We start from the raw sequence: 26,767 nt of genomic DNA on the forward strand, positions 1-26,767 counted from the left end.
AAACCTTCCCACAGACACTCCATCTTAAAGAAGAAAACAAGTTTCAGTTGTGTCGACCAGGTGTCACTATTGGTATAGTACTTTTTGCACCGTTTTTTTTTTTAGTGTCTGGAAAGCCTAATCAAAAGTATCACGTCAATTTTCAAGTTCTAAAACCAATTTCATCAAGACAGTCTGGCTCTTATTTAATCAACTGTAACGCCACTACAGTGTGATGTCTATGGTGCCAGGCCAGCGTCCTCTGCACTCACGTACTGTTACTTTTCTCAACGATGATAAACCTAGTCCAATCACAGTCGCTTGTGTAAATTTGTTACATTTGTAGAGATTACTCCCATAGCTAGAAATGCTAAAATGAATCACCAAACTATTGTACGTTTTTAAAGAGTTCTTCAGTCAGAAAAAAAACCCTCCGAGGATACAGCTTTCTAATGTCCCTTGCAACCATGCAGGTCTATTTTGAATAACGTTAAACAACACCATCTGTCGGAAAACTAGCAACAGCGCATGTGTTAGATTAGTTTCTATGGTAACGTTTGAGTTTCGAAAGGACGAAAAGCTTGTCCTGGAGTGACCAACGCTTTTACAAATAATTGTCGTGTAAGACTTTTTTTTACATTAATATTCCAAGCATTTGTTACTAAATAGTGTTTCGGTTTAAACATCCGTCTAACGTTACTTCTAAACAGTTTTCATATTAACCATTCAGCAACGTGAGTAACATTACACTTGGATACTTAACTAGCATTTCGTTTAGTTGTTACAGTAATTCGGGCCGTTTTGAGCATGGACATCGCTGGCTATGATAATAAGGCAGCTCTGCAGCAGATGAATCAGTTTTGGTCGATGTTAGATGACATGTCTCAGAATAATCGGGAGGAGTACAGGAGCTTCATTGAACGGCAGTTACGGGAGGGAGCGGAGTTTCACTCCCCGCCGGAGCCGCACGCCTGCATCCGGGCTCCTCTTCTGGTAAACACCTTCCACCTTTGATCAGACTCTGTTATGACTTATATTATAGAGCCAAACAAACAAAAATACCACTACAGGTGTATGAGAGCAGTTTAAGAGGCAGTATTATTTGATTTGATGGCACAAACATGCTTTTCGCATAGATAATAGTTTGAAATAATATCTGAGTAAATTAAAAAAAAGACATTTCCTCTCATTACATTTTTTAGGGACCAAAAGCAGGAATGCTGTACATTAACATGTGCGGTTGGAAACGTGTACCAGCACCCACATCTTACAGCGATCCTGTTCCTGTGTGTGGAGGACGATTGCAGACAATGACTGAGGAGAAAGGTGGAAAAATCTCACTCTTAACAATTCAAATTATTAAATCGTTTCAAATGATTGTCTTTCCAAACAAAAGATTCAATTTTTAGCTGGTATTTGTTCCATGCATTGGTTCATATTCCAGTCTAAGTAGCTCACCGTCTAACCTACATGATTTTTTTCCTTTGATTAATCTCCTTAGACTTGATTCTTGTATTAATATCTAATCTCCTGTGTGTTTTACAGAGCAATACAGTGTCGTTGATGTTGCCTTCAACCCTGAGGTTCTGCAGACGGCAGAGAAAGACAAACATGAGAAAGAGAAGCTTCACCTACTTGCTCTGAACTTCATCCAGCAGCAGCATAATCTGAATCTGTCCCAGAGCTACAAACTCACCAAAGACAAAATCAAAGGCAGAATTCAGGATTTGAAGCAGCGTCTCATGTCACCACAAATGTGCAAATCTTCTGACAAAAACCCACAACCTGAACCGGGTAAAATAAATACTTTTAAAACCTGTAAAACAGAGCTTCATCCCACACTGGAGTGATTTTGAGGATTGCAGTGCAACATTGAGTGATTCTACCTCTCTTTGTGTAGCCCCTTCACTCCTACAGCAGATCTCCTCAATGCAGCTGGCTGAGAGTAATGAGGACTCAAGCATCCAGCTGAACATAGAGCGGGAGAATAAACCAGCGCGATCCGGTCTCATTGAGGTGATCTCCAGCACAGAATCAGACCAGTCACAGCCACAACAACCCCAGCATCATCTCACAGTCTGTCCTGATGGAAGCAGCTTATCTAGGAGCCTGCAGCTGAACGTTGAGCTTCCTGGGGTGAGATCCGTGTCACAGTGCCAGCTCAGCATCTCTCAGGTCAGCATTCCCAGTATGTCAACTGTGTAGGGTTTTAATTTAATTGAATATTATTATATCTGTTTTTGTTAAATAAATTGGATTTTCCACAGTTCTTAAAAGTTTTTCTTTGTGCTGTGGATTCAATAAGGGGTTGGTTTTTATTATTTAGGATGATATTCTTCTGGAAGTAGAAGACCTTTATTATCTTCATCTGCGGTTTCCTGAGTCAGTCAAGGAGGAGACATGCACTGCAACGTTTAATAAGAAGAAACAAATTCTAAATGTTACAGTGGCTGTGTTATGAGAATAATTATTTATCCAGAAACTGAGAAGGTAAACACTATAGTTGTTCCATGTTATTGCTGTCAAAATAAAATTATTATTAATTTAAATAATTGTTTGATGTTACGATTATTCAAAATCTCTCATTTTAAAATGAATTTAGACATTACAGCAGTTTAAATTACATTATGAAAATTTGAATAAGCTAAATTAAAAAAGAAAAACATTAATTAATCATCCAATACCAAAAGAGTCTCAATACAATACACAAAAAAGCCTCCATCTGTGCACAGGATGCTTTAATAAAAGGAGGACAAGTGTCAACTGCATTTGCATTTACAATACACCAAACACTGCGAAAAGACATGCAAACTTGATAGGAAAGGTACAATCATTTTCAAAAGGAATATTTCAATATGTTCAAATGTTACAAATTTTTACAAACAAAGTGGTGCCTGATTTTTACCACCCCTTATTTTCAAAGGATAGTCAAGAAAGGTTGACATACATTTTAGTGAAAAATATATTAACGTGAATGTGTGGAGATTTTTGATTATATGTTCTCTTAAAATGACATTTTTTTCTGGCAGGACAGTACATGCACACAATGTGTGACATGCTTGCCACAGTTTGGCAATAATGCAACGTTTATTATTCGTCACTGCACAAGACACAAACAGTTTTAAATAATCTTCTTTTCTTATAACTTATTCTTAGTCTTGTCACATCACAATGGCATTGCTGACATACATACTAGCTTTTGCTAAACAAAATGTACCGTAACATTTTTTTTATAACATTAAAAACCATTCTTTTTTCATTCTTCAAAATTTTACAAACACGTGACGGCTGTAATGACATAGTGAACTGGTTCAGTGAGATTCACAGTTAGGACAGGACAAAGGCTTCAGAGTATTGCAGGGATGAGGTATATGTAGGGTAAAACATACATTCGGAATAGGTCAAACCCTCATGCTCTTATCTCCCCTCTCCATGATCCTCCTCCACCCATGCGACGATCTTCCCTTCCCATCCAGGAATAACAGCATCGTCCTGAAACACCTGAAAGATGCCACATATTTAGAGAAAATAAATACTGATATGTTGGAATATTGAATTACTCATGATTGGTTGTGATTTTACCTCTTCCTTCACCGTTCCAAACTCTGGATCCAGAGATTTGAAGTGATATCTAAAAAAGCCATGTCTATCCACAGCCGCCTTGAAGTCCTGTAGTGTAACCTCCCCCAGCCTATCGATACATAGTTCATATTTAGATCAGGAGACTTGTGGATTAAATCTCTATACAGTGATGCTATGATGTCATTATGAATGTCACCTCTTAGGGATGTTGACTAGGAAGGGTGTGAGAGAGCGATCTGTGTAGTAGAGTACTTTGGTTGAGGCTGCCGCACTGAGAACAGGGCTACTGTGAGAATGAGCAATCTCTGGGAAAACAATAACGAAAACAGAAAACAGATAAAGGTTACAGAAAAGACATTAATTGGACTAAAAAGTGAGACACTGCATGAATTTCTTGCAGAATACCATTGTAGCGACCTACTTGAACTTGATGGCCATGATTCTCGGTCTGTGTGATTGGCTTTTCGTCCAGGAGACCTGGCTGAACCCTGTGGTTAGCATGAAATGAAAATTCATCTTAACTGTATGTTATATAAATTGTGAACAATTAATCAGTCCATATATTTCAAATATTTTTGACCTTGTAATTTAACCAAGTGCACACACACCGCAGTGGGTAGTCACACCGTGAACACACACACGGAGCAGTGGGCAGCTATATATCCTGCACCCTGGGTGCAAATGGTGGTTCAGTGCCTTGCTCAAGGGCACTTCAGTCAGGGGTATTGAGAGTGGAAGAGAGCACTGTTCATTAACCCCCCCACCAACAAATCCCACTGGCACCAAGACTCGAACCTGCGACCTTCAAGTTACAAGCAACTCTCAAACCATTAGGCTACAGCTGCCCCAAAGGGAGGGAGTAAGGGTGTAGGCATCATCTTGCCGAGACAGTTAGGACTTAAAAAATTTAACCTGAGCGAAGAATATGATAAATACTGATATGCTAGAAAAGTACGTCATTGAAAAAGATATTTTCGAAACTCTGAATCAGTTAAACCATTGTGTCACAAAATGATTTACTGTTTCAAAGCACTCCAATTGGATTGCTTATTGTGAATCAGTTGTTGCAAATCAAGATTTCAAAGCACTTTGCATGAATCATTTGATTCAGATTGGGACTTCGGCGCACGTATCACAAACTATTTTATTTAAATCAGAACTTTGTAGCGGGTTCACAAATATTTTGATTCATATTGGAACTTTGTGAATCATTTTGCAAAGTTAAAGATTTGTGAAAAGCTCCAAACTGTTATTATGGTTTGCAAAGCATTTGATTCAGAACTTAGCAAATATTTTTTTTATTCAGATCGGAACATTGGAGCTTTGATCGCAAATCATTTGATTTAGATCGGTATTTCAGAGTGTGTTTGTGAATCATGATGCATAGAACAATGTCCCTGTATTATACTTCACAATTATATGGAATTCACATTACAAAAGAAAATATCTGCTGCTACTTCCATTTCATAGCAACTTTAATGCATATTGACTGTAATGCAGGATTGGATACAAGTAAAGTTTTGCTTGCCTTTCTCTCCTGCCTTTTCTTGTTCTCTGTGGTGTGGAGGCGGTCCATCAGACTGGCTACACCCTGCTCCAGTGTGTCCAGTGTGTGGTGCTGTGGGTCATGACCACTGAAACTGTCCCTCAGACTGCGCAGAGCATCGCGCACCAGCTGTAGCTCATCCCCCTGATGCACACATCCAGCCAGAACCAGTGAACAAACAATACGCACATTTATAACAAATTAAGCAAACTCTTTTTAATTTGAAGAATGCCATGACTCACCATTCTGTGTTGGAAGACAGCAGAGGATGTGTCCATCATGTGACTGTAGCCATTATTCTCACATCCTGACAACTAGAGCAGACACTTTGGCATTGTTAACATAGAACACATCAAATTTACTAATTACAGTAATCCACATTTGATGGGAATCAGGGAATGTCTAAGAAATGAGAAGCTAAAAAAAATAGGAATGTCAGGAGACTGTTGGTGTGCTTTGCCCCCCTCTAGTGGAGTAAATTACAGCTACAGAGCATTTATGCATTGTTACAATAATAATACAAAAAAAAAATTGGTAGGATGTACTGTACATATATTGCATAAATAGGTCCCATTTTGCATTAGAATTTCATTCAGTTACCCTATGATAGCTTTCACTGATCCTGCGCAGTGCATCATCCAGTTTTGACTGCTGCTGCTGAAGAAGTCTGTCTTTCTGCCCGAGTTCTTTCTACAGAGACAAGTGCATGCGACAGAAAAAGTATTTACATGAATGTACTATATACTAGACCAGCGAGTTGCACAGAAAATTAATTTGCCTACTTTGTATTCACTCAGCAATCTGTTTCGTTCACTCAGCTTCCTTTCTAGTTCCACCTAAAAAAAAAAGAAAACTAAATAAACCTTTATATATTTGACACATGTTTAAAGAAGAATCAAATGCATTTGCATGTATTTTTTTTTTTTTTGTAACATAGTTGAATGGTCAGACTCACATTCTGTCCCTCCAGCTCGTCTCTGGCCATGCTGGATCTGAGCAGCTCCTGTTTGAGCTGCAGCACTGAGTCCTCCTGAACAGACATTCTCTGCTGCAAGGCATCCTGGGTAGACAGATGGACACACGAACAAACCTTAATTATCCCAAATGGCAATAAATCTGGTGTACAATGCAAAAGCTAATGATGAAATGAAAGAACTGAATAAATATCCAAACTTCTATAGTATACATGTAAAAATAGAAATTAATCTCTAGTTTTAATTTTTACAAACACAAGCAATTTAAAAAATACAAACACACACATACATTTTATAGATTATACAAACATTACAATAATTTTCACATGGTCTCACCTTAATAGCCTGCAGATTACGTGCCTCCTGTTTGTATCTTAAAAGTTCTCTCTGCAAATAAAAAAAAAAACACATTACAACTCTTGTTCAATACACATACTGCAGTATGTTTAGCTTTTTAAAATATCTATCTATCTATCTATCTATCTATTATATTCATCAGTAATTTTTGATTATTATCATTAAGGATTTTTTCAGAATTTTAATATACCTTTAGATCTAAAGACTCCTCCATACTCTGATCCAGACGACTGCGGATCAAAATCTTCAATAGCAGGATAAAACAAATATGTCATTCCCATAATAGACTGTAAATGACACATGCACGGTTTCTTACATTATTCCTAGGAAAGCACAGAAAATCAGAATGATGGATTACCAGCTGTTGCTCTGAGCTGGTACTGTCTCCAAAGCTCAGAGTAGAGGTTTGCTCGTCCTCGGGGAGAGACCCATGCAGCAGTAAGGCCTGAATGAAGACGTGTACTGTAGTGAGCATCAGGTTTCTAAAGCACTGAGGTATTGTGAGTAAAACTAGACCACCGGCTGTGAACATATGCTGTTGAACCAAGAGTCACCCAGACAACAGACATCATGTGATCAGCCTCAGATGCTGTTTGATGATTTGACTAACCGGCTTCTTTTTTTTAAAGCTGATATCTTCCTTATAGGTCTTCTTATTTTCTGGATTTTTATGTCTCTTCTAGCTGCATTAGACCTATAAGATGCCTGTCTGCACATAGCTTGGATGGTCCCTCCTGGGAACGATGGATCCAATGCAGTCCTTGTGATTTCTTTTAGCATATGTATAATTTCACATGAGCAAAACACCCATATAAATGTGTACAATTAACTCACCTGAAGCCTTGTCACCATTTTCCTGGTCTCCTGCATCTCCTTCTCCAGCTGTTCCTGCTGGGCACATAGCTGTTCCTCCCATGTGCTGCTTTCCTCTTTCCCAGCATGCTCTGGGCCAGGAGACGGCTCGGTGGCTGAGGATTTCACTACATCCTCTTCAAAGGAAACAAATACAACGAAACATTAGAAACAGCATAGAAAGTATAGGGTCAAGTAGGAAAAAAATATCCTACCTAGGCTTTGTGGTTGCTCCGTGTGGTTCCCCACTATCTCTCCTGAATCTTCAGATTTGGCAATAATATACTCCTCCTTGGGTGTGTGTGCTGGACTGGATGAACTGAGACTGGAGAAATGTTGCAGAGAATCAGTGAAGAAGAATGGTCCTAATTATAATGTAACCACCTGGAGAAATTTGATGAAAATGAAAGCCTTTTGTGTGCGTAAGGTATATTATGTTCACTTTAATCACATGTAACTGAACGAAAAAATCGGGAAATTCCAGTTATAATAGACATGTCACCATTCTCATCCAGGTTTTCAATTTCAAACCACACTAATACAGTTCCAGAGCATTCCTAAGCCACATGCCATTCATCTGTTTTCAGTAAAGATGAAATGAGAGACTCTATCTCCAACACCCCTAGCTGTTCCTCTAGCACGGGAATATGATATTGAAGTTGAGATAATTCTAACAAAGAAATGAAGACAGAATGAAGTCTGTCACACAGAATAAGGCACAACGCAGCTATCTCAGTTGATTAACATCATCAATTCAGTCTTGTTTGCATAAACTGATTATGACATTTTGATAAGGTCTATTAACCGGGATTACATTTTCTTGATTAAGCTTCTGAAAATGAGTAGAAGGGAATGTGTACACAGGCATGAAATTACAGCAGAATGCTGCTCTGAGGGGTGTCATGTTACTCAATGTTGACTATTTATACAATGAGGAGCATGCTGATTTATAGTAAACCACTCCAGATATAAAATATAATCTGAATGGTTCATTTGAACCCATTCATTCTGCACCATACTTTACATTCACAATGCATTATGGACAACTGGTTTGTTTTGTTTATTTGCAACAGAAACTTAATCACATGATTAGGTTCATAACCCATTTTATTTTGTTCAAAGCTGCAGGGATAAAATAAGAAGACGTTTCAGTGACCCTTTCTGCAGGTTGCATGATTACCGTATTTTCCAGACTATAAGTCACATTTTTTTTCACAGTTTGGCTGGTCCTGCGACTTATAGTCAGGTGCGACTTATTTATCTAAATTAATTTGACATGAACCAAGAGAAATGAACTAACAGAAAACATTACAGTCTACAGCCGCGAGAAGGCGCTTTATTCTGCCAGAGATGCTGCTCAGTGCTCCTGTAGTCTAGTAATGTAGACGGTAATGTTTTCTCTTGGTTCTTAGGTCTAAATAAATGCGATTTATAGTCCAGTGCGATTTATATATGTTTTTTTACTGCGACTGTGACTGATGCGACTTATACTCAGGTGCGACTTATAGTCCGAAAAATACGGTACGCCAATTTGTAGTGTGACGCTGTTGTCTTTTTGAATGATTCACTCAACCATTTCATTCAAAACACTGATTCATTCACAAACAAAACAGCAAAATGTCTTTGTGAATTAGTCATTGAATCATATATTCAATCAATTTATTCCAAACAATGATTCATTTAGTAACAAACCACTGAATGTCTTTCTGAATGAATCATTCTCTCAACTGCCTTGTTGAACACTGTTTTATTCAGTAAGGCAATTATTGTGGGTTTTGCTTAGAGACTGGTGACATTGTTGGATATATTTTTATTGGCGGAGCAAAAATAGAAAAAAGTAACTGCTGATATATTGTATTTAAAATATAAGTTATTCTAAATTAACTTCTTGTTTACTGAACTGTTGCATAAAAACAATATCACATGCTGTTGGCCTTAACCCTTTCAAACCAAATAGCATACTTTTAGTCAACATGGCAAATTCGGCTCAAATGAAACTTCTTATTAAAATGGATTTGCCCTTGAAAATATGCCAAAATGTAAATGGTGTTTGCACTTTTAGGGGTCATTCACACAAAATGAATGTGTGATTTAAATTTTTTCTTCTTTATTTATTAACTATTTTTCAAAAACGTTCTGTGTAAATGACTTCTTAGCGATGCTGTACAACATCACTCTTACTTGTGCAATATTCCATGAATATCCACTGCAATACCATATAAAACAAATTCCTCATTACTGTTTTTAAAGCTGGTCCAAGCAGACCAAGTAGCATATTTTATAATAAATGAATGACTCTAACCCAATGAAACATTTACAAGTGAGAACAATTGTATGACCTCATTATGATGTAAGTGTATCAAAAACCCATATAACTGTCAACACATCAGTGTGTGGATAGTTGATTCATGCATCTGAGCATCTACAGAGCATGCAGATGGCACTGACCATACTGAAGCCAGTGATTCCTGGTTGCTAGGTGATTTCACAATAGCAGCCAACACCCACACATCAATCTTATAGGCACAACTGAGACATAAATTCAGAGGGGGAGTTATAATATTCATGTACAGCCACATATGATAACACATATTGCAGTCAAATGAAGAAAATGACAGACAATAGTACGAATCTGATTTCTTTAGACATGCTAAATGGAATGGAAGATGGACACAGGAAAGAAAACAAATGAGAGAATGGGGCTGTGGAATTTCATTCATACCATTTCATTTGTTTGGCTCCCATGATGCTATTTGCCCTTTTAACCTCCCATTATGATCCAGCCCAACCCGTGGGGTTCGAGGAAGCAGCAGTGTGTCATCAGCATAGCAGACGGCACAGCGCCGGTCCAAAGGGTGTGCACATCAGAGACCCGTTCTCAAATCCCAGTGTCCACGTAGCTGCCAGTCTAGTCTGATGGAGAACAGATCCCAGCCCAAGCAAATGTCTTGGTCCGTGTGAACCAGACTTGCTTGTCTGTCAGGTCTTCCTTTGGACAGTGCTGTAAACTCAGATTAAATGGGTATTCCCACAGACTCAAGGTTGAAAATCCCGATCAGAGGCAGCATGTGTTTCTATCATAAGAAGCATGAGGTAATCCTGTTTTCAGTTCTGAGCCACAGCAGGGGAGAAAAGAGCTTTTGAATGGTCTCCTGTCCCCCTTCTTGAATCTCTACAACATCTTCTGTGACTCTTCTTTCTCATTCTTCCTGTTTTTGTGCCTCTCTCGAGGCCGTTTTAAGGTATTTTTTTCTCTGTCCTTCTGTTTCTCTTCGCTCCTCGTCTCCCCCCTCCCTTGTTCCTTTTTTTTTTTCAGGAGTCAGACATGGTTCAGCCCAGCTCTGTTTACCCTCCCCTCCTCCATCTTCACCCCTCCCTTTCGCACTGAGCGGTGGGCTGTGTGGGTGTGGCCAGGATGGAAAAAATGGGTGTCTTCAGTAAACCATACTGACTGGATATGTCCTCTGTGTGAAGATGAGACACTTTAAACAACCAGTTCCATAAAACCAAAAACATAATGGTTATGATAAGTGCTTGATTCACCGTGTGAATTGCATCTTATACTGTTGTATTATGGCAAAATGAGGGAGTGAATGTGTCTCTGTGTGTGTGAAAGTCAGAGAGAAAGAGCATTTTGAGTATGACCACGTCATCTTAAAATCAGAGAAAAACACTGTTCCACCACGCTGTCTCAAGTGATGATTACTGGAATCATGATGTTAGATATATATATATATATATATATATATATATATATATATATATATATATATATGAAATAGTGCAGTTACAGAGATATAAATGTTACTTTATGCATTATATCTATCTTTTAATAAAAAAGGATCCATGGACATGGTTATGCATGAAAACCATTTATCCCTAAATGGCTGCAATCCCAGTTTATGCTGAGCAGGATGATCATATTGGCAATGGATTTGGAGTGGAATTAGAAAAACATATTATTGCAAGAGATTACAGAGAGTCCAGGCCAGTGGTGGAAAAGCTATATTATGTATGTAAATGTAGCTTGGTAAAGTTACAAGCTACTTATAATTCAGAGAAGTTAAGCTACAGTCAGACTGCAGTATTTTTTTATTGTCTAACCACTTATATTTGAACTTCACCCCATCTTGCCACTGCATTCATAGATGTCATGATTAACATGTTCATGGATAGATGGATATATATATATATATATATATATATATGATTATAATTATATAATATATATAATTTATTTACATTACATTTACATTTAGTCATTTAGCAGACGCTTTTATCCAAAGCGACTTTTATAAATATATACAAAACTGAATAATAAATAAAAAGAAAATAGAACACAAAAAGATTAGAAAAGTAGTTAGATTTTTTTTTAAAGAATAGAATTAGAATAATGAGTGCTAAACTTAGAGGGTCAAATAAAGATGGAAGAGATGTGTTTTTAGGCAGTTCTTGAAGATGGCTTAGGACTCAGCTGCTCGGATTGAGTTGGGGAAGTCATTCCACTTACATTCCACTAAGCTTCTAGGGGGCACATAAGTCTGAAGTAATATATTTAGGTAAATGGGTGCAGAGCCAGTGGTGGTTTTGTAGGCAAACATCAATGCCTTGAATTTTATGCGAGCAGCTATTGGTAGCCACTGCAGATTGATAAACAGAGGTGTTTGACATGTATTATTTTAATTAATCTTGCTGCAGCATTCTGGATTAATTGTAAAGGTTTGATAGAATTGGCTGGAAGACCTGCCAAGAGGACATTGCAATAGTCCAGCCTGGACAGAACAAGAGCTTGAACAAGGAGTTGTGCAGCATGTTCCGAAAGAAAGGGCTTGATCTTCTTGATGTTGAATAAAGCAAATCTGCAGGATCGGACAGTTTTATCAATGTGGTCTGAGGAAGTCAGCTGATCATCAATCATAACTCCAAGGCTTCTGGCCTTACTTGATGGTGAAATTGTGATGAAACGATGGGTTTGCTGTAGTTCTGTCTTGGCAAGGTTGAGTTGAAGTTGATGGTCCATCATCCAGCAAGAAATGTCTGTTAGACAAGCTGAAATGCGGGTAGCTACCGTCGGATCATAAGGATGGAATTAGAGGTAGAGTTGAGTGTCATCAGCATAGCAGTGGTATGAAAAACCATGTTTCTGAATGACAGACCCTAAAGATGCCATGTAGACAGAGAAAAGAAGTGGTCCAAGAACTGAGCCCTGAGGCACCCCAGTAGTTAGATGTTGTGACTTGGACACCTCACCTCTCCAAGATACTTTGAAGGACCTATCTGATAGGTAAGACTCAAACCACTGAAGTGTGGTTCCTGAGATGCCCTTTGCCAGTAGGGTTGATAGGAGGATCTGGTGGTTAACCGTGTCAGAAGCAGCGGACAGATCAAGCAGGATAAGTACTGAAGATTTGGATTCCGCTCTTGCCAGTCTTAGAGCTTCAACAACTGAGAGTAAGGCAGTCTCAGTTGAATGTCCACTTCTAAAGCCAGATTGGTTGCTGTCAAGGAGGTTGTTCTGTGTGAGAAATGCAGAGACTTGGTTGAACACAGCTTGTTCAAGTATATATATATATAGGTCATCTGTGCTTGGTATAGTTTGTAATTTCCATTTTCAACCCACTGCCCAACACAATATTTGAAGGGCCTACATTTTTGCTAAAGGTGTGGTCACATTTACCATTATTCTTCCAATTTTCATGGTTTGAAAGTGACTTTTTTATCACAGAGAGGACTCATTTATCACGTCTGAATTACAGTGGATTACCAGTCTTGCTGATTTCTGCAATCCAGTCCATTTCAGGGCATAATATTATCTTTATGCCTGAGTTCTCCTCTGATCCAGGAGCATCCAGGAAGGAGCAGATAGTATCTGGCCATGTCCCATTCAGGGCACGGGGGGCAGAATCCCTCCTGGCACAAGAGTTTGCCGGGGATGTGGCCAGTTGACAAGGTGGCTTTGCTCAGAACCATTCTAACTTAGCCAGGCAAATATTTTTCCAGGCTTGTGAGCAGAGGGGCATTAACACTATTCAGAGCCCGGCGTTTGAGACTGTATGATCTAAAAGAGAGTGAAGGGTGATTAAATAGCCTTTTGTTGGAATGAGCCAGAGGGGAAGAAGGCAGCAAAAAAACACTTTAGCTCATAACTGGAGATGGATCAGTGGGTAGCTGGGTAGGTAGCTGACATAAGGTTTATGGATGGGCCATAAATACAGGCCCACAGCAGAACATGCTGCAGATCCGCTGTCAGCTCCAGGCGCTTCATTGAGATACAATGGAAATTTCTATCCAACATCCCTGGAACCGCCGGCCCTGGTTCCCAGGCTACTTCCCTTATCGAATTTATGACCAGTACTTTGGAGAGCACATAGCCGACAATGACCTTTTTTCACCTTTCTACATGTTTTACTATCGACCTTATTTCTGGCGTTTTCCAAACTGGTGGGACAGTGGCATTTCAGAGGTGAGTTCAATTTCTTATGTTGATACAAAATAGGCATAACGAAAACACTTTACTCTTAGATGCAATTTGTTAACATTAGGTAAAGCATTCAAAAAACTGTTTTAGCAGCAATTTTTAATTAATAAGTATACTATTTTAATTCATCATTGTTAATTCATGTTAGTAAATAATATTATTCAACTATTGATCAGTATACGCTACCATATCAGTATACGCTACCATAAAAAATTTGTAAGTACAATTTTTTTGACCAAAAGTGACAATAAAGACATTTATAATGTTACAAATGATTTATATTTCAAATAAATGCTGTTCTTTTAAACTCTATATTCATCGATCAATCCTGAGAAGAAGAACAAAATATTTAGCAGAACAAATGTTTTCAACATTAATAATAATAATAATAATAATAATAATAATAATAATAATAATAATAATAATAATAATAATAAATGTTTCTTGAGCAGCAAGAAAGAATGGCTGGTGAAAATTTGGTTTTGCCATCACAGGAATAAATTATATTTTGCAATATATTAAAATATAAAACATGTCAAATTGTAAAGATATATCAAAACATTATTGTTATTTACATTATACTTATCAGCATACAATTAAAAGTCTTAACTCCAAATAAGCCAGACACAATATTAGAAACTATACGATTTTGCATAATTAGTTTTTCATATTCTCCCGCACAGATGAGAATGGATAGAGATCGGTTTGTCATCAACCTGGATGTGAAGCACTTCTCTCCAGACGAACTGATGGTGAAGATCAATGATGATTTTATTGAGATTCACGGGAAGCATGACGAACGGCTGGTAAGAAAACACAAACTTACATTCATTTTATTCACCATTTTGAACTTAATTTAGTTTTTGTAATATTACGTTATAAAAACAAGGTTGGAAATTAGATGTTCAAGATTGGGGAGGCAAAAGATAACACTATAATAGAATGCAGTTTGAATGCAGTTTAACTGAATCGCTATGCCCAAAGGAAAAGCCTTTAAAAAACCTTCAAATATTAAATCTTTCAAACTTTGTTTTAATCTGACATCATTCATTTTTCTTGTTTAAACTTTCATTTTACATAAACTCTGCGTTTTAAATTCAAATCACAGTTCTAGTTTGTTTTCTACCTCAAATTCAAGAAAACATTCTGAACTGAATTCTAAAAGCTGCATAACCCTGATCGCCACTCTGTTATAGGATGAGCATGGCACTGTGGCAAGGGAGTTTTACAGGAAGTACAAGATCCCCGCTGGTGTAGATCCAAGTGCCATCACCGCTTCTCTGTCCTCTGATGGTGTGCTGACCATCTGCACACCACGCCACATGCTGGACATCCCTGAACGCAACATCTCCATCACCTGTGGAGAGAAGCCACCAGCGCAGAAGTAAACATGTTGACAGCTGCACCTCTGCCAGTCATCTCCAAACAAAACCCACTACGTGCATTCATGTAACACAGCAGACCCAAAGAAATATACCCAGAAATAAACCTGTCCATTGTGAACAATACAATATCATGCAAAACACGCAATAAGTCAGTGCTTTAGGTCAGTGAACGCAGGTTGTCATTGGAGCTGGATTTGGTTTGTTATATTTATGGCTTACATTTGGACGTTGTATGTAATTATGTGGTTGTAACTTTGGCTTTGAGAGCAAGCAGTATTGAAGTGGGATGTTGTCCAGCACTTGCCTCTGTTTTTAACAGGTCAAAATACTGAGAAATGCATGGAATAATTGAACTTTTCAGCTTATGGTGTTCATCTGAATGTAAAGTATGCTGCCCTTGTTTATTTGATCCTGGGCTTAAAACCAACAGACCAAGTTCAATGTGTTTTGCTGATGTTATTGCACTTAATGGACAGTAATAAAGATGACCTTGTAAACATATATATGTGATGCTTGTAGACATTGATTCTGTGACACAGAAAGATAAACTGTCTTACTCAATGGTGTAAGAAGACACCATGGATCATCAAGTTTTTGATTGTCACAGGTGGACAGAAGTTTGGATTGCTGATGGCAGGGGTGTACTGTAGTTATTGAAATAATTCATTTCTCTTATTTAGTCCACTGTCTTTCCCAATGTGCTGCTTATTTTATTTTCCATACCTCTTAAAGTGACATGTTACTACTAACAAGTAAGTGTGACATTCGTAGTAGCTGCTCTCAGCATAAAATAATAATAATAATAATAATAATAATAATAATAATATATATATATATATATATATATATATATATATATATATATATATATATATATATATATATATATATAAATGGTTGTTTCACTTCTTTATTACCCTCTCAGGGAAGGACATCTGGTCTTCTTCAGATTATTTAGTCTTTTCCAAGTCTTTTTAACCAATAGAATGTTACATTTCAAAATAGAAACATTTGGTTTTAAGATTTTAAACCCTTTATTTTTAAAGTCAACAATTTTTAAAATGGTTTAAAAACTACATAAACTTGTATAAAAATACCTCACACTTTTCTTTGTAAGTTTTGCTTAAGAAATCAAAATAAACTCTAAATAAATAAAATCCTCTTTCCCTAGCAGAGAATCTCTTTCAGTGGTTCTCAACTATCAGGACGGGGCCCTCAGAAAACATCCAAGGGGCCTCAAAGTGACAAAATGATTTGAAATAAGACAAAATAAGCTTATTTCTCACAATTCATCCCCTGAACAATGTTTTTTTTTCCTTCTACTTTTTTTTCTTTACAGTAAATACTGTAATATTGTCAAAATATTTTTTTATTAGTAAATGTTTTGTTATTTTAACATGATTTTAATATTACATTTACATTTTGTCATTATATTATATACTATATCAATATATTATTACACTTAATTTATTCCTGTAATACAAAGCTGAATTTGCAGCATTACTAGTTTTCAGTCTCACCTAACCCTTTAGAAATGATTTGCTTAATATTTTTGTGGAAACAATCAAATAAATAAATAAATAGAAAATTCATTATTATTTTTTTTTTGATGAAAAGAATGTTTAAAAAGAACAGCATTTATTTGAAATACAAATGTAAGTAACATTATAAATGTTTTACAGTAACTTTTGATCATCAATTCAATACATCTTTATTTTTGGAGTTTAACTTTCCATTCATACAATGAAATCAGTCTCCAAGTACTGTACTGTATGTGTGGAGTTTATTGTTGGCATGCGCAGTAGCGGTTCTCCGCCGTTAGATGTCGCCATCTCTCCTTCATCAGCTCTCTTCTGTTTCTGACACGGCGCAACTTTTTCCGGTTGGACTCTGGAGACGTGGCTCTGTTTCTTCAATATTACGAGTCAAGCTATATGCTACTGTTAAAACAGAGCATCAGTCACCTCTCTGACATTGTGTGTTGTAGAAACAGCTTGACAGACGGTGTGCGTGACTGACTCCACTGACAGATCCTCGTCTGAAAGGGAACAGAAATGGTATGATTGTTTGTTTTGTGTATTTAGCAGGATGGAGCTAGCAGCTAGCGCTATAGCTCGCTATAACTCCTACTGTGTAAAACTGTTTTCATAATTTCTAGTGTCAGTTACTATACAGTGTCTATCCCATCTGTTTTTGTTATAAAATAAGATTATATAAGTAAGCAAACGTTGCTAGATAGTCTTTGATATATGATACGGCTAGCCAGCTAAAGGTTAGCTAGCTAATTGTGTTGTCATCAGGATAATTACAGTTTAAGTAACTCAAGGAAAGTAACGTTACGTTAAATAGATGTCATTGTCTATATGACAGAACGTGTATATAATACATTGTGCCTTTTATTTAGTCTTTAAAAATATTTATATTGAATGCCTATACAGATAACAGGTTGTATTTGACTGACTTTGACAGTTCAGATGTTTATTAGAATATTAATCACATGTAGATCATTAAACCTAGGCTATATATCCACAAATGGTAATTATGGATTTATAAAAAAATAAAAAAATAAATGCATTTCTCTATAATATTATTAATGTAAAATTAGTTATGCAAATCTAAGTGATTTTTTTGTCTTTGTTTTAACCCATGTTTTACTGCTAAGTGTAAAACTTCATTGTCTTAGTACTTTTTTTATGCTATTATAGCATTTATATTTTGAAGTTAGAATTTATTTTAATATTTTCAGTTTTCATTTTAATTTTAGTTTTAGCAATCTAATTTAGTCATTTTAATGAATTTTCTTAAATAGTTATGTTTAGCTGAAATTTATTTAAATTTCAGTTTTATTTGAGTAATCATTTTATTTCTTTTAATTGCCAAAATAGTTTTGCAAAATATACAAAATTAAGTTTAAGATGAAGGATTTTTTTTTTTTTTAACTTTTGATATTATTTGATTTTAGTTCAGCTTTTTTTATTTAAAAAAAAAAAAAAAAGAATATTAGTTTTAGTTTACAGTGACAATGGTATACTTTAATTTGCATTGATATTGACTCATTGATCTTAATCTACAAGTCAGAAGTTTGCATACTTGAAATAGATGTCTACAGATAGATAGTCTAATTAGGTTTTTAACATCCCTCAAATCTTTCAGGTGCTCTTGGCAGCGGCGGTGTGCACTAAGGCAGGAAAAGCCCTAGTGTCACGACAGTTCGTAGAGATGACGCGAACCCGTGTCGAGGGTCTTCTGGCCGCCTTTCCCAAACTGATGAATACAGGAAAGCAGCACACTTTTGTGGAAACGGAGAGTGTGCGCTATGTCTACCAGCCCCTGGAGAAACTCTACATGGTTCTGATCACTACAAAAAACAGCAACATTCTGGAGGACTTGGAGACACTAAGGCTTTTCTCCCGAGTGGTAAAACTTAGTTAAATTTTTCCAATTATTGCAATTCTTAGATCTGTCTTGAATAAGTGATTGATTTCTGTGTGTTTTTTTTTTTTTTCTTTTTTCAGATCCCTGAATATTGCAGAGTGCTGGAGGAAAGCGAGATCTCAGAGCACTGCTTTGATCTCATATTTGCATTTGATGAGATCGTAGCTCTGGGCTACCGGGAGAGCGTTAACCTGGCCCAGATTCGCACTTTTACTGAGATGGACTCGCATGAAGAGAAGGTCTTCAGGGCTGTCAGAGAGGTCCGACATTCACTCAAGTTTAATGAAATGTCCACAGCTAAATTACTCACTTCTTTAAGTTTGTATTGAACCAACTCTAATTTTCTCAATTTTCCACTGTAACAGACCCAAGAAAGAGAAGCAAAGGCTGAGATGAAACGCAAGGCTAAAGAGCTGCAGCGAGCAAGACAAGATGCTGAACGTTCCGGAAAGAAATCGCCAGGCTTCGGAGGTTTTGGGAGTTCAGGGATGAGCAGCGTCTCATCGGCCACCATCATCACTGATACAATAGAGCCAGAGAAGCCCAAAGTGGCTCCTGCTCCAGTCAGGTATAAGCACTAACTGTGGTCTATGATGTATCTAAATACACAAGCATACAGAAGTTAATCTGTCCTGTTCTTCCTGTAGGCCGAGTGGGTCCAGTAAAGCACTAAAGCTGGGTGTCAAAGGAAAAGAGGTAGATAACTTTGTAGACAAACTGAAGTCAGAAGGAGAAAATATCATCACATCCGCTGCAGGAAGGAAGGCATCAGAGGCATCTAAAGTCCTTCAGCCTCCAGTGAATATAGAGAGGTATCTCGTACTCATTTTAGTTCAGCATCTGGCACATTTCACTTTCTATGTTACCTACACTTCCAAAGTTACTTACACAGGGCTGTAGAGAAAGTGCTACGAAAAAACTGGTCTGTGCGATGAATAAATGTACCACTCTTAACACGCTTTATGGGTGTGCGATGTGACAGTTTTTGATCGTGGACGATTAAAAGGTCTCCTCGATCTGCTTTTGAAGAAATATCGTAGTACTGTGCTACAGTGCACATTCTGTCAGGTGCAGCTCTGGCACCTTCCCCTCAATATTCTGTGCAATCCGACATACATTCACTTCAGATGTTAACTTATGCAGAATAGAATAATCCTTCATAAAAAAATAAAATAAAAATCTTGATTGATCTCACATTCGAGTCCATGAGTTCAGCTACCAATGGTATGAGAGGAGCAGCTTTCACTCTCAACCAAACTAACATTACTAGCCAATCAGAATGTTTTGCTCTTATAAAAATGAGAAGTGCAGTTGAGAGATAGCAGCCCTGATGAATGGAGAAGCGCGACAAAAAGCTGCGAGGCACAATGGTCAAAGATGTCTATCTACCACATATTTACATAGGAAAGCTATTTATAAGGCAGCAGGGCTTTGTAAAAATCTCAGAGTAATCATGTCATCTCCATAAGAACGACATGATTGCCAGAACATATTTACCTGGATTTTTGAAAGGTCCTGTTCACACACACACGTTCTCTTCATAGTAACTTTACCAGTAAAGACAGTATTTGTAAAAGGGGCTAAACTCTTCTTCTGTATATGCTGTGAAGTTGAATTGGTTAACGTCATCTGGAAAAACTTATCTCATTAGATTTGTGTCGTAAATCATTTATAAACCTTTGCCAACACAAGAGAATACATCAACATATGTCTAAATATGTCATGTATTGTACATTGTGATTTCAAAATAAAAATTTCTGCACGTGGCCAAATATTAAAATGCGAGGAGAACTTCTACTTGAAGTACAAGTTTTTTGAACAAGTAGCCGTCTGCTCTCTAAGCTTTTGGGGTTTGATGTCACATCGATCTGATGGTGAGGATCCGCTTCAAGTCGAACAAGCCTAATGATTCAGTGACCCATTCATACAGAACCATTTACTTCACTCCTGAATGAATCAGCCATTTGAACGAATCAAACGAATGAATAAATGACTCGATGACTTAATCATTAAGACATTTACCACCACCTACTGGCAGTTTTAGTTGATTACTAAGAGTATCATTTCATATTTTCATAGTAATAATAATAACAACTAGGGCTGCACGTTTTCAAGTTTTTCATTAACCGTTAACCGAGGCCCTTAGCGGTTAATACTCTGTTAACCATAGTGTGCCATAGTAACCATAACCATAGTAATTTCCGGACATTGACCGAAAAAAAAAAAGAAATGTCAGACAAAATTTAATCTCACCGGTCAAATTGTCCTATTAAAACTGCCTAATAATGCCGCCCATTAACACAATCTGAATTTGAGAATAAGCCTAAAATGTATAAGGCAAAAGGTAACAAGCAGGCTCCGCGACCGCCTCGCTAAGGCTATGACTATGACTATGTTTGACACGTACAATATTTGAAAATCGATAATTATTTATTTTAATTACATTTATATCTGAATTTATGTCAACTTATAGACTTTCAAATATCAAAATGTCATGAATTAATATGTATTTGTGTACAAAATGACATGGAAAGCTTCCAACAAGGCGTCGGTTCTATTTCTAGCATGCACGCGTCGAGCCGCGCCTGAGCCGCGCGTCTCACGCAGGCAGTCGGCAAGCTCTAACCTGTTAACATGGGAGCCGAATTAAAAACAGACACGCCACGCAGATGAGATGCTTTCACCACGCATCCTGACCGGCCTAATGATGCCCGGGTGTTGGCTGTTGAGATTACAACAACGAGGTTGTACTTGAAGTATATCTAAGCACTGTATTGCAATACTTGCATTTTGCCCCGTCACTCTCAATTTTAAAGTGCTCCAACGCTTTACTTTTTTTGCCCGCTTCATATTAGAAAAAATTACGACTTCTTGTGGACATTACAAATGTCTGGGAGCGCTCTGGCGGTCTCTGGTGGTGCAAAAATGTATTACAACTAAATTCAATGCACGCCATTGACGTCACTTAACCGAGCAAAATGTTTCAATCGGTTACGCAATTTTTAACGGTTAATCGGTTAACCGGTTAACCATGGACACCCCTAATAACAACCAAGAAAATTAATTATTAAAGTTATAGTTCACCCAACCAAAAATGATTTACACACACACACACACACAATACACACATATATTATTTAAACAAACGTTTGACAGCACCATTTAAAATATTAAACTGAAAAATATTATTTTTAATATTAATATTTCACAATATTACTGGTTTAGCAAAAAATGCTTTGTTTAGCAGAAACTTTCAAAAATATAAATAAAATCTTATTGACTAAGCTTTTGAACAGTATTGTATTTTCATGTAATAATGATTTTATTTTCTAATTGTGCCGATTCCCAGTGTACATATGAGAGTGGAGGAGAAGATCTCTCTGACCTGTGGTCGGGACGGTGGGCTGCAGAATATGGAGGTTCTGGGCATGATCACTCTGAAAGTCTCAGATGAAAAAAATGGCCGCATTTTAATACTCCTCAACAACAATGACAAGAAGGGCGCCCAACTGCAGGTGTGTGTGTGTGACACAAGTCTGATATTTCTAGAAAAGAACACGGCACTCTCAGTGACCTTCAAAAGTATTTTGCCTTGGCCATGTGATTCACATAGGTTGATTTGTTTTTCAGACTCATCCTCATGTTGATAAAAAGCTGTTCACCACCGAGTCCCTGATCGGTCTGAAAAACCAGGAAAAGTCCTTCCCTCTCAACAGTGATTTGGGGGTTCTGAAATGGAGGTTACAGAGCACAGATGAGTCCCTCATTCCTTTAACCAGTGAGTCTTGACTGACTTAGTGAAGTTATTGAACTCAAGGATTTAGTATAACTGCACTTTCAGTAACATTTTAATCATGCATGTACTTTTGTGCTCTCAGTTAACTGTTGGCCATCAGAAAGTGGAAGCGGCTGTGACGTCAACATCGAGTATGAGCTTCAGGACGAGGGGCTTGAACTCAATGATGTTGTCATTACTATCCCTCTGCCGTAAGTGCTTATTCAGATATCTATCCATCTATCCATCCATCTATCCATCTATCTATCTATATATAATAGGGTTGTCACGATACCATAAACAAATGTTACGATACTATACCAGCTGAAGTATCACGATACCAAGTAGTATCGATACCATGCCATATTTTATTAAAATTTCATAATTTTCAAAATTCATATCTACAAAATGAAGCAAAATGTCTAAAACTCAAGAACACTCATGAAGCAACTAATTAAAATGTGTCATGCATGTACTCCATCTGTACAGTAAGGAAGTCATGCAAATTGAAACTCTTCTCAGTTAACAATGCATTAAGAATGTAATTTCTTGGATTTCTCAAAGAGGCTGTCGATGGTGGTCTGCGACTTGCCGGTGGCAGGGTTAACTGTGTGGCTTTGGGCACCAGTTAGGGCAGCATGCTCCTGATTCTGAAAAAAAAGAAAAACAATAAGAAACAATATTAAATTAATTACCGTATTTTCCGGACTAGAAGTCGCACTTCTTTTCTTAGTTTGGCTGTCAGGCGACTTATCAAAATTAATTTGACATGAACCAAGAGAAATGAACCAAGAGAAAACATTACCATCTACAGCCGTGAGAGGGTGCTCTATGTCTTCAGTGTAGACTACAGGAGCACTGAGCAGCATAGAGCGCCTTCTCACGGCTGTAGATGGTAATGTTTTCTCTTGGTTTTTGGTTCTATATAAATGCGACTTATAGTCCAGTGCGACTTGTTTTTTTCCTCGTCATGACATTTTTGGATTGATGCGACTTATACTTAGGTGGGACTTATAGTCCGATAAATACGGTACTTGAATTCTGTACAATTTTGAATATAAAAAATAATTTCTATTCAATTGCCCATTTAATATTCTTTTCAATACAATGGAATACAGAAAATGTTTACATTTATGTTGTATATTAGTACTGTACATTTAATAAAATAAAAATAAATGTGATATGAAATTTTTTTATTAATCAGATGAAATCAGTGTAAGCAAAATACACTTTAGAACTCCAGAATTGGCACAGAAGCTGCACTTTAAGTGACACTGCAATTACAACTGCATAAATAATGAATATTTATTTTATATATGAAGTTTTACATATGAAATGCCAAATACATGAAATATATAAGAAATGCTGAAAAAAAAAATATTTTATGGACTACCTTTAAATGGATAACTACTACATCCAGTAGGTGGCAGTCTTTCTAAACTATTTTTTGACGGAGCCATTCAAAAGAAACGTCTGGTCACTTCAGGAATAAAGCAAGTGATTACTCACACGAAACTTTGTGAATGGCTCATTTAACAATTTTCACACCCGATTCGTTCAAAACACAAATATTGTTTAGGAACTAAAGCTGATTTTAACATTATAAATTAATAAAGGGCTGACGAGAACAGACTGCAGATGTCGTCATGTTAATGGACGTATCAAAATTCTTCGTTGGAAAGAATGTTGCAAAGACCACAACACCATATATGGTATATAAGGAACCTTGAACCCTTAGTATTGTGATACTACCGTATTACTGGTAAACCGTGCAACCCTAATATATATATATATATATATATATATATATATATATGATGTATTTTTTGCATCTATTTGAACTGTATGGTTAATAATAATAATAATAATTAATATAATTTTCAATTAGCAAAATACTCATAAACATCAAAATCCATAGACAAACCTTGTCTTTTGTGATCATGTAGGTCAGGTGTCGGTGCGCCTGTGGTCGGTGATCTGGATGGGCAGTATAACCATGACAGCAGGAAAAACATCCTGGAATGGTCACTTCCTGTGATCGATGAGAAAAACAAGAGTGGCAGCCTGGAGTTCAGTATAAATGGCAAACCTGACGACTTCTTCCCAATCCATGTTTCTTTTGTCTCCAAGCGAAACTTTTGTGACATTCAGGCAAGTTATGCACATTTTCATGAACAAACCGACAACAAAATTGAGCTCTCGTGAGAAAGGAAGTGACTTCATATCCATTGTTTCCACAGGTGGCCAAAGTGACATACATAGAAGGAGGCGGTCCAGTCAAATTCTCCTTAGAGACGTCTTTTGTTGTGGATAAGTATGAGATTTTGTAAATGTTTCCTGGTGGAAGATCGTTTTAACCTGCCAGCCAGCTTGACAGATCCGAGAGCGTGCTGTGCATCAACAGAGCACTCAAAACTTTCTCTCACATGGGCTGCAGTACTTCTGTGTTTCTGTTTGTCTTAAAGGAAAATAATCAACCTTTATATAAACTGGACCTTCAGCTGCTCAAGTACTACGTGCAGTCAGCTACACCTGCCAGAAAAGACAAAAGAGAGTAAAATAAAGCACTGCACCCGTAGACATCAAGGGAAGATCAGTGTCATCCTACAGCAGACGCGTTAGAAGCCTGTATGAATCCTCCTGACCCTTCAAAGAGATAGATTCTAATTGAAAACGTAATAATTGTTGCAAGGATTTTGTTTGGAGTTGCAACCTAATTGACCTTTTTTCAAACCAAGTGATCAGCTCATTAGCAATTTGGGTTTATTTCTAATCATCAAAGAATAAATGCTGGTTCCTAATATGGAAACAGACCTAATATTGTAGTACCAAATGAATGTGTGGGTGCTGAATAAATCAGCTGTGCTTGTGCAATAAGAACTGACACTGCATTAAATGTGCAGTCCAAATTCAGACTCCTTATTTTTCATCTCTTTAAAATGACACCTCTGCTGTTTAGCTGTTAGTGAATATGATTCTCATTGTCTACATCAAAAAGAAAAAGCATGAATGATATTTGCCTTTTAGTTTCCCCCCTCTTTTGGTGCAGTTATATTTATGTAATCATTTGTTTGCATAATAATCTAAACAGGAGGATTTTTTCATTCTCTGTTTTGTAAGTAATGTTACACATAATCTGTTTAAATGTTGTTGTTGTTTTTCTTTTTATTGATTGCTGCATTTATTTGGCTAAACAGGAAAATATGTTATCTCTGGCTTCCCACGTTATTAAGAATGGATTATTATTATATATATTTTTTGTAATACATTTATCAACGCACACTCAAAGGTGATTATGGAAAGCCAAGCCAAAGGAAGGGTTACGACATTCCATTCTGCTGTATGATACTTATGAATATCTTTAATCAATAATAAAGTCAGATTTAACTGAAGTGTATTTTCTGGGCTCTTTCTGTCTTAATATGTGGTTCTGCCTAGGATTTTGAGTATTGTAGCTGCATGATATGTGTTAGGGGGTCATTTTAAATCCCTAGCCCAATGCATTAAAGACATCATTGTCATGTTCCTTTCCTTTCTATTTTGCTTACATTTGCCAACATTTAATATCATTTCTGAGTTAATCTTCAAACTTCTCCTTTTTATCTTAAATTCTGCGATCAGTGTTGTTATTGTTAAATAAAACTATTAAAAGACATTTTCAGTAATCGAAATTTAGCTGGAATAAGATGTGACCCCGGACTATAAAAGTTTCATGGGTATATTTGAAGCAATGGCCAACAATACATTGCATGTGTCAAAATTATAGATTTTTCTAATATTTCCAAAAATCATTAGGATATTAAGTAAAGATCATGTTCCATGAAGATATTTTGTGAAATTCCTTCCGTAAATATATCAAACTTAATTTTTGAGTAGTAATATGCACAGCTGAGAATTTAATTTGGACAACTTTTAAAGGTGATTTTCTCAATATTTCAATCTTTTTTTTTATTTATTTTTTATTTTTATTTATTTTTTTGCACCCACAGATTCCGGATTTTCAAATAGTTGTATCTCTATCAAATATTGTCCTATCCTAACAACACCACACATCAATGGAAAGCTTATTTATCCAGCTTTCAAATGATGAATAAATCTCATTTTCCAAAAATTTACTGGTTTTGTTGCATATAAATATTGGATGAAATACTTGAAAGAAAATTTGAAATGTTGCCTTGCAATTGACCTAAATGTTTAAAATGAAGTACTAAAATTACTCAAACTAAAACTGAAATTAAAATTAGCGAAAGCTAAATAGAAATAATAATAAGATTTAAATGACAAGCACATACAATTGCTGAAACAAATGAAAACTAAAAATAAAAGCTAATCCAAATGACAATACGATAAATAATATTAAGTATATAAATTAAATTAAAATAAAACTGGCTGTGATGCATTAAA

At 36.6% G+C, this 26,767-nt stretch overlaps 4 protein-coding genes across 4 annotated transcripts; 3 read left to right on the forward strand and 1 right to left on the reverse strand.

Moving 5' to 3' along the window:
- The first annotated feature begins 340 nt into the window (after window positions 1-340).
- pih1d2 (PIH1 domain containing 2) lies at window positions 341-2,507 on the forward strand. The gene is made up of 6 exons (XM_026283128.1): window positions 341-600; window positions 758-972; window positions 1,182-1,305; window positions 1,525-1,773; window positions 1,880-2,154; window positions 2,306-2,507. Exons 2-6 carry the CDS (start codon window positions 787-789, stop codon window positions 2,438-2,440), a joined length of 969 nt encoding a protein of 322 aa, XP_026138913.1. The 5' UTR covers window positions 341-600; window positions 758-786; the 3' UTR covers window positions 2,441-2,507.
- A 193-nt stretch (window positions 2,508-2,700) lies between these two features.
- Window positions 2,701-10,626, reverse strand: dixdc1a (DIX domain containing 1a). The gene is made up of 15 exons (XM_026282541.1): window positions 10,013-10,626; window positions 7,506-7,615; window positions 7,273-7,427; window positions 6,797-6,883; window positions 6,629-6,682; window positions 6,418-6,468; window positions 6,063-6,167; window positions 5,890-5,943; window positions 5,708-5,797; window positions 5,350-5,421; window positions 5,090-5,251; window positions 3,983-4,049; window positions 3,758-3,866; window positions 3,562-3,670; window positions 2,701-3,480 (listed from the first exon to the last, which is right to left on the reverse strand). Exons 1-15 carry the CDS (start codon window positions 10,033-10,035, stop codon window positions 3,397-3,399), a joined length of 1,332 nt encoding a protein of 443 aa, XP_026138326.1. The 5' UTR covers window positions 10,036-10,626; the 3' UTR covers window positions 2,701-3,396.
- A 2,883-nt stretch (window positions 10,627-13,509) lies between these two features.
- cryaba (crystallin, alpha B, a) lies at window positions 13,510-15,654 on the forward strand. Its single transcript, XM_026283129.1, has 3 exons — window positions 13,510-13,753; window positions 14,452-14,574; window positions 14,965-15,654. The coding sequence occupies exons 1-3, from the start codon at window positions 13,565-13,567 to the stop codon at window positions 15,154-15,156; spliced, it is 504 nt and encodes a 167-aa protein (XP_026138914.1). The 5' UTR covers window positions 13,510-13,564; the 3' UTR covers window positions 15,157-15,654.
- Window positions 15,655-17,002: 1,348 nt separating this feature from the next.
- arcn1b (archain 1b) lies at window positions 17,003-25,755 on the forward strand. The gene is made up of 10 exons (XM_026282542.1): window positions 17,003-17,210; window positions 18,307-18,570; window positions 18,669-18,848; window positions 18,954-19,156; window positions 19,236-19,400; window positions 21,938-22,103; window positions 22,219-22,366; window positions 22,467-22,575; window positions 24,310-24,514; window positions 24,604-25,755. The coding sequence occupies exons 1-10, from the start codon at window positions 17,208-17,210 to the stop codon at window positions 24,691-24,693; spliced, it is 1,533 nt and encodes a 510-aa protein (XP_026138327.1). The 5' UTR covers window positions 17,003-17,207; the 3' UTR covers window positions 24,694-25,755.
- Window positions 25,756-26,767: the final 1,012 nt, after the last annotated feature.

The sequence above is a fragment of the Carassius auratus genome, chromosome 15 (genome assembly GCF_003368295.1).
Source record: "Carassius auratus strain Wakin chromosome 15, ASM336829v1, whole genome shotgun sequence".
In the NCBI taxonomy this organism is placed as follows: Eukaryota; Metazoa; Chordata; class Actinopteri; order Cypriniformes; family Cyprinidae; genus Carassius; species Carassius auratus.